This window comes from Mastomys coucha, unplaced genomic scaffold (assembly GCF_008632895.1).
Source record: "Mastomys coucha isolate ucsf_1 unplaced genomic scaffold, UCSF_Mcou_1 pScaffold5, whole genome shotgun sequence".
NCBI lineage: Eukaryota > Metazoa > Chordata > Mammalia > Rodentia > Muridae > Mastomys > Mastomys coucha.
Genome location: NW_022196911.1, coordinates 23,682,217 through 23,690,321, shown reverse-complemented (window position 1 = coordinate 23,690,321; position 8,105 = coordinate 23,682,217). Strand labels below are relative to the sequence as shown.

Below are 8,105 nucleotides of genomic sequence, written 5' to 3'. Positions count from 1 at the left end.
CTGACCCCCCCCCCTCCACGTTCAGCCTGGTGACTGACCTAACTGGTTGTGTCTTACTTCCTTTGTGGGTGACTCCAGGACTTTGTACAAGGTCCAGAGGAGTAGGCGGTGCTATCTAGCCTTCGGTTGGATAAGAATGGATAACCTTGTTCAATGTATGTCCCCTGACTCCCTGGGCCCACATCTGAACCACCACCGAGGGTGAGTCACTGGATTTTTTTGGCTTCAGCATTGCTAGCTCCAGCTGTTCCTAGCACGCTGATGCTCCCCGCAGCCCTATCAGCCATCAACACCTCAGTGTGAATTGGCTGGTCTCCCCAGGCAGGCTGGCAGGGACCTGTGGTGTGGGTGGCAGGGCTGGGCATCTCATCTATCTCTTGCATAGCATGAAGATGCCCAGCTGCGATGCTGGGTGTGAGTCTGGCACATGGTAGGCACTCAGTAAATATTGTGCTGAATGTTGAATCATGACTTTGAGAACTGACTCTTCACGTCCTAGGAACTGGGCAGTACCCAGTGGTCCTGGGGAGGGAAATATCTCTCCCAGAGCTTGTATCAGGAAATTTCCATCTAGCTTTTGGGGCGTCCTCTGACGCCCACAGAGCCTTTCTGCTGGGGGCTTCTTCTTGGTCACCCATCTCAAAGAAGGCAGCATACTGGGGATGTGCCCGCCTCTTTGGTTCCCAGGACAATGAGTCAGGAAACTGCGAAGGGCAGAGGAAATGTAGATGCAGGATGCTGCGTCTGTTGGTCTCCAACCTCGGATCTTCCATAATCACGTATTCATTCGACAAACATCGACTGAAACCCAGTGTGCAGCAGGCAACGGCTAGGATCTGAGGGTGGCTAGGGAGATGCCCCTCCTCTCTAGCAGTCACAGCATACTTCCAGGTCCATGCTTCTGCCCACCTCAATGTTATTACTCAGCTCCCGCCCCGGGAGATGAGAGCTTCCTATGTGGTGTGAAGGACCCAAGCCTCATCCCTCACTGGGTGTCCCAGTGACCCTAGCTCAGGTCTCGCCAAATAGCAGGGGCCCAAGAAATGTTTGTGGAATGAGTTGAGGTGGCCAAGGCCCTCCGTGTCACTGGGAGTGGGTTAAAGAAGTGTGGGGGCAACTGAGGTGCAGAAGCGTCCCTGAGGGGATGCGTGATTAGGTGGGTGAGTGTTCCCCCACATTTGCTCTATAACCTTGAGGTATCTGGGGAAGCTGGCCTCATCTTGCCTGCTCCTGTAGTGACACCCACAATCATAGGAGGGGAAGAATGCACCACTGGGGTTCCTGAGGCCACACATTTTGCATGTTTGAGGTGGGGTGGGGCAGGGGCTCTCTGTCTCATCTTGCCTGCAGGTTAACCCTGACCTGCCTCCTTCCCCACACAGTGGCCCATAGAACACACCTCAGCCTGTTTGCAGTTCACAGTACCCAGGCAAGGTTATGTGGGTGTCACCTTGCCAGAGAGGGGGGATCCATGTGCTAACTGGGCCTAATACCACCTTGATCCCAAATGGCTGAGGTGGGCAATACAGAGACCTGACGGGCCAGCTCTGGGCAATTTGGAGACCCAGGTCAGGGAACTCCCAAGAGAGCTGTGGTTGACCCAGAGGTGGGAAGAGATCAACCTGTCTTTCTTTCACTGAGTTCAGTGTTACTGTACCAGTTTCCACACTTATTCATGGTCTTTTCTTCAGAGCAAGCTTTGTGGGACACCCCGAGGAGAGTCAAGCACCGCCGATCCTGCCTGGGGGGGCCACTAAGTTCCAAAGTCGACCCAGCAAGCAGCCAGTCTACTGACCTTGATGAACCAGCCCTGGTTTCTTGGGTGATGAGAGGACTTGGGGACAGCACACAGTGGGGTGCAGAGCCTCAGAATACAGTACTGTTTTCATTGAGCCCCATTTCCTCCACAGCCAGGTCTGATCCCAGAAACTAACCCTGGGGAGGGACACATTTGTTTGGGATGATGTCGCTGGTTCCTGCTTGAGGTGAGGATGTCACAAGTATAGGACACTGATCCAGGACAGTACACACCAGCCTACGGCACCCCAGCTTCCCAAAGCCCAGCTCCCTGGCCCTTTGTGGGGGTCCCATGGCGTGAACATGACTATAGGGTTAGTTCTTCTGAAGTGTGTGTAGGGTGGGTAGGGTGGGTAGGCTCTGGCTCCTACTTTGGGGTTGGCCGGCTCCCTGGAGTTCAGGTGAGAAATGAGTCACCTGAGGTTCACCTACAGTGACAACTGAGAGGAAGTGCCAGGGACAGCTTGGCCAAATGGCTAAGAGGCCATTATGCCTGTCCCTTTGGAGCCTGAGTCACAGCTTTCGGGGAAGTGGGCTAACGGGATTCCAGGGCCCCGAGTGTCTGGCTTGAGTCATGGAAGCAACCCGGGCCCTGGACATGGGCCGTTAAGGAACAAGGTCCCCGTGGCAACCCCAGCCAAAGGCCATGCCAGACTGAGTCACTTCCTACCCCAAACACTCTGGAAGCTACCTGGACAGTCAGTGTTAAAGTCATGCCCTAGACAGTCAGTAAGCCTCTACCTGCCCCTCTGCAGGGTGCACCCTGGGCACACATCTGAGCCAGAGCTCCCTATTCAGTGTCCCGGTGGCACCCCTAGAACCCAGTAACTGGTTGCTTCCTTCTGGCAGCCCCACCTCCTCCTTGACCCACAGTCTGGGTGGCCCAGTCTCAGCCACCTGGGGGACTGGTCCAACAGCATTCCTCCTCACAGAATAAAACCTGGGGCAACCTGTAGGGAACCCTACATACTACAGCCACCCATGCTGTCAGTCTCAACCAACACAGCCCTTAGGTCCTTTGAGCCAGCCAGCAGCCTTGCTGGGTCTCCACCCCTACCAGCAATGATTTCCAGACCTCCCCCAGCACTGGGTGGGGACCAGTTCAGGATCCTAATCCTTCTGGTGCTACTGACTTCCACAGGTAAGCCCCAAGGGCCTCCTGCTCCTCCTCCCCACACCCTCTCTTCCTGCCTCCTCCTCTTACCCACAGTCACCTCCTCTTCCCAAGCTCAGCTCCTTCCCTTGAGTTTGTTCTCTCTTCTTTCCACTGTCTCCTTTCATCACCACCGCCCCCCCCCCCAATGCCTCTGTCTCTGTTCCTCTTCCTCTGGCATGTGGTCTGCCTCAGTTTCCCTAGCAGCTATGAGAATTGAATGCATGTGAGCGCTCTGACCTCACCGCCTGCTCAGGAGCTCCTCTTACATCTGGGCGGGTCATCATACTTGTCAGAGCAGCTTTTCCTATGCCCTCCATCTCCTGTTTCCTCCTCGGTTTCCATCCTGGGTCTCCTTATGTTCTAGAATAGGACAGCTGCCTGGGCTTCCATGGGAACTGGGGGAGAAAACCTGGGTGACTGTGTGTGTGTGTGTGTGTGTGTGTGTGTGTGTGTGTGCACACGTGCGTGTGCCAAGCTCTCTTCCTTCTCATAGGACAAAGGGACAAAAACTGGTGGGCTGGGAGGCAGGGGTCTGAAGATGTTTGTCCAGAACAGGGTGTGGAGGGACCTGTGGTGTGTGTAGTGGTATGTATGTGTGTGTGTGTGTGTGTGTGTGTGTGTGTGTGCCTGTGTGTGTGTATGTGTGAGTGTCACAGGTGGTAGGGCAGGGAACAGTGCTGGAGGGCCCAGGATGAGTCTGTTTGGAAAAATGGGGGATTCCCCAGACATGGGGCACAGGGCTCCTCACCACCAGGACTGACCTTCTTTACTCTCTTGCTCTCAGCTCCCATCAGTGCTGCCAACATCCGAGGTGAGTGTGAGCATCTTGGGTGGGTGGAGGTGGGGCTGTGTTGTGGACAGCCTTTGTTTCTGACTCTATAGGGTAGGTCAGTGTGGGGACCCCAGTCAGAAGGGAGCATGAGATTGAAGAGGAAGGGATGGATACAGGCAAGAAGAGCTGGGGAGGGACTTAGGAAGGCTGGGGAGGACAGAAGGGTCCTCCAGACCCTTCTGGTTCTGTTGGCCCAGAAGAGGCCAACAGAACCAAAGACATCAAGGTTAAGGGGAGTGGGAGGGAAGGCCAGATAAAGGAGAGAAGAAGAAAAGGCCAGTCCTTGATAACTAAAGGGGACAGGGACAGGGATAGGGACAGGGCAGGCAGGCACTCACTCTGCAGCCGTAGACTGTGCTGAGCACATGCTGGGGTGGGCACAGGTTTGAAGCCTTGCAGGGCTTGGAGGTATGTGGACAGGCAAGTCAGAAGACAATTGTATCTGTTTACTGAGATGACAGAAGATGCCATTCCTTGTGCCAGTGTCCCCAGACTGTGGGAAGCCCCAGCAGCTGAACAGGGTCGTAGGAGGTGAGGACAGCACAGATGCCCAGTGGCCTTGGATTGTTAGCATCCTCAAGAATGGCTCCCACCACTGCGCAGGCTCCTTGCTCACCAACCGCTGGGTGGTCACAGCCGCACACTGCTTTAGGAGGTATGTGGAATCAGGCTTGCTTTTGACTCTCCAGGACCTAGGCTTTCTGCCTCAGGTCCTGGGCTGTCTAGGCCTCTATTCAGGGATCTGGACGCTGTTGTACCAGACACTCTCCCTCTCTGACATCTTGTTCTCTCTCCTTCCAGCAATATAGACAAGCCATCTCAGTTCTCAGTATTGTTGGGAGCCTGGAAGCTGGGGAACCCAGGCCCAAGGTCCCAGAAAGTAGGCATTGCTTGGGTACTGCCCCACCCCAAGTATTCTTCAAAGGAGAGAACCCATGCAGACATTGCCCTGGTGCGCCTGGAACATCCCATCCATTTCTCTGAACGGATCCTGCCCATCTGCCTACCTGACTCCTCTGTCCGTCTCCCTCCCAACACTGACTGCTGGATTGCCGGCTGGGGAAGCATCCAAGATGGAGGTGCGGTTCCCATCTAACTCCAGAGAGGTCCGGGATAGCAGGGAACAGAGGGCAAATGTCACTCGGGTACAGATTCCAGGGCTAGGAGAGGGTGGATACCTTAATTCCCTTTAGAGGCAAGAAAAGATGATTTGGGGAACTGGAGAAGTAAACTCACAAGAAGTCAACTGCCAATTTTTAGGTCATGTCTAGTTGAGTCTTTGACCATATTTTAAAGCAACAATAGAAACTTGCAGGAAGGAAGAGGGTAAGGAGCAGGAAGAGGGAGGGAGAGAGGAAGGGAATGAGGGAGGAAAGGAAGGGAGGAAGGGAGGAAGGAAAAGCTGGGTATGGTGGCACACACCTTTAGTCCCAGCACTCAGGGGGCAGAAGCAGGTGGAACTCAAACTCTGTGAGTTAGAGGCTAGCCTGGTCTACAGAGAGAGTTCCCAGGACAGTCAGGATTACATTGAAAGACCCTATCGGGAGTGGGGTGGGGGTTGGGGGGTGGGATGGTGGGGTGGGGGTGGGCTGGCAAGATGGAAATGTAGCTAGCACATGTGGGAATAGCTACCCCTGCTGGCAGCATCTGTGAATAGCAAGCAAAATTCCCAGGAGGAAAGGTAGTCTATTACTATAAAGCCCAAGTTTGGAGGTTTGGAAAATATCATGTACAATCACAAACCAGATGAAATACAGAGGTAGAAAAAAAAAGCAAGAGGAATTCAGGTGGTAGCCAGATAGACAGAGCCTGGGATAGATAGACAGAGCCAGGGATAGATAGACAGAGCCTGTCTGTCTGGCATAGACAGAGCTTGGGATAGACACAGCCTGGGATAGATAGACAGAGCCTGGGACAAACAGACAGAGCCTGGGATAAGCCCAGACAAACAGAAGACATCTGTGGAAGACAGCACAGCTGAGTTGTATAGACAGGGTTTGCAGGAGAAACTGGACATTGACAACAGGGAAGGAATGGAGCCTGGACCTAAATCCAGAAGAACTGCTCAGGCACGGGCAGGTGCTGGGATTCTACAGTTGCCGCCTTTCCTTGGGGTCCCCCGACTAACCCCAAGGAGGGTGTGGGGCAGGTCAATTCAAACCTAGGGGATACCAACTCACTGCCCTTGCAGGAACACCCTCCTGTTGTGTAACCCTCTGTAGGCATCGGGGAGCGGATTGAGACTCTAGGGCTGTGCATCCATGTGTGAATTCAAGAGGTGGGGAGCCTGGGACTAGGGTTTGAAGAGCAGATTCACCCGCCTTTGAGAAGTGCTGCAGGGCAAATAGAGGAGACTAGATGCTCACACAGGGCCGACTCTCTGCCTTGTTCCCAGTGCCCCTGCCCCACCCGCAGACCCTTCAGAAGCTGAAGGTGCCCATCATTGACTCTGAACTCTGCAAAAGCTTGTACTGGCGGGGAGCAGGCCAGGAAGCCATCACTGAGGACATGCTGTGTGCTGGCTACCTGGAAGGGGAGCGGGATGCTTGTCTGGTGAGTGCCCACCCTCTGTCTGCCCCATCTGGGAACCCCAATCGCCATCACCTCTATCTACGTCTCCTCTCTCAGAGACTCCCCAGGGACACCCTCTCTCACCCCTGCCTGCGTCCCGTTAGGCTGTCTGGGCTTTTCTAGTCTACACATGGGCTGTGTACAGAGCATTTCAACAGTAAAGTGCAGGTTGGCAGCTCTTATTCTGAGGAGGCCCCAGTGGTTCAGAATCCTGACCTCAAGGGCCAGTCCCATGATTGAATGAGGGTGGTAGGATGGTGGAGCAGTTAGCCCTGGAGTGGCCAGCATACGGCCTGGCTGCAGTGTCCATGTTGCCAATGGTATAAGCACTTTCTAAACCTGTAAAACAGAAGTGCTCTCATCTCCTGCTCCTTGTGGTTGTGGGGAGGGCATGCCATCAGAAGTGGTTCTGTTTGGAAAGCCTGTTCTTCTAGGGCCTCCATAGAACGGTTGACTCAGTACGGCCATCTCCAGGGATACATTGCCTGCAGGTGTGGCTTTCCTGACATCCCTTCTTCTCTGCAGGGCGACTCTGGGGGTCCCCTGATGTGCCAGGTGGATGACCACTGGCTACTGAGTGGCATAATCAGCTGGGGAGAGGGCTGTGCGGAGCGCAACCGGCCAGGTGTGTACACCAGCCTCCTAGCTCACCGCTCCTGGGTGCAAAGGATCGTGCAAGGGGTGCAACTGCGCGGGCACTTGGCGGACAGTGGGAACACAGGGAGCTCCTAAGTTGGGATCTGAAGATGTGTGACCTCCTGCAATTCTATCTACTGTAAATATGTCTTCTACCTCCGGGGGGCGCCTGCGGCCTGCGCGGGAGAACAAGGAAGTTCTGGAACCGCCCACAGAGAGGCCCCGCCCCTGAATCGAGGACTGTTGGTGTGTGTGTGTGTGTGTGTGTGTGTGTGTGTGTGTGTGCGCTCGCGCGCGTGTGCGCAATGATTTTTTTTTTACAGTTATTTGTAACCATGTCCACATATTTATTCCAGTTTCAATAAATTATTTATTCTCAGTTCCTGTTTTATTCTTCAGTCCCATGTATGGTAAGAACCCAGTTGAAACAAAAATACCGGGATCCTGTTGGTGTAAGGCTGCACGTGGGCCTGACCACAGCTCCAGCTTGGCTCGCAGGTCAGGCCCACCCTTGCTTTTGCTAGCCTTTTCTCTGAGGCAGTAGTAGGAAGGAGACAGGAGACTTTGGCCTGAGGACAAGGCTGTGCTCTACTGAGGAGGGCAGGGTTGGGGTCCCCACCAAAGCAGGGCTGGCTACACGGGGCGGTGGGGGAGCGGTGGGGGCGGGAGATTGGCTCCTCTTGAGGCCACATCTGGGCCTCTCTCCCACTGCAGACTCAAAGCAAGTTGCTCTTGAAGCAAGTTGTCCAAGCTAGCCTCTGCCAGACCTTGTCTCCTGGGTAGGGTGAGCAGCTACACCCTGCCGGTTGCTGAGTCATGCATAGGATGGCTGTTTACTGAGTCCATAAATTCCTCTCCATCAAGGAGGTGCAAAACATTGAGGCGGCAGGCCTGAGTCACCTCTCCTCTCCCCTTGAAGCGTAGTGACAGTGTGGTTGAGGCAGGAGAGGGTCTGTGGCTTCCAAAATGCCTGGGACCAAAGTCTGACCCTGCAGCCCAGGCCCCTCCCCAGGCCAGGGCTGTGGACTTTTCCCATCTGCTTGGTGAGGTGGCTAGGCCACTAAAACTGGATGAATGTGCATTTTATAGTAGTTGATACCTGGAGATTCACCT

General features: G+C 54.5%; 1 protein-coding gene across 2 annotated transcripts; it reads left to right on the top strand.

The window, feature by feature from the left end:
* Positions 1-2,728: 2,728 nt before the first annotated feature.
* On the top strand, positions 2,729-7,371 carry LOC116077668 (brain-specific serine protease 4). 2 transcript variants are annotated; one of them, XM_031352369.1, is made up of 6 exons: positions 2,729-2,938; positions 3,738-3,764; positions 4,269-4,440; positions 4,587-4,864; positions 6,181-6,338; positions 6,882-7,371. In XM_031352369.1, the coding sequence occupies exons 1-6, from the start codon at positions 2,779-2,781 to the stop codon at positions 7,086-7,088; spliced, it is 1,002 nt and encodes a 333-aa protein (XP_031208229.1). In that variant the 5' UTR covers positions 2,729-2,778; the 3' UTR covers positions 7,089-7,371. The 2 variants fall into 2 exon arrangements, with proteins under 2 accessions (XP_031208229.1, XP_031208230.1); XM_031352370.1 differs by lacking the exon at positions 2,729-2,938 and having other exon boundaries at positions 3,667-3,764; positions 4,247-4,440.
* The last annotated feature ends 734 nt before the right edge of the window (positions 7,372-8,105 follow it).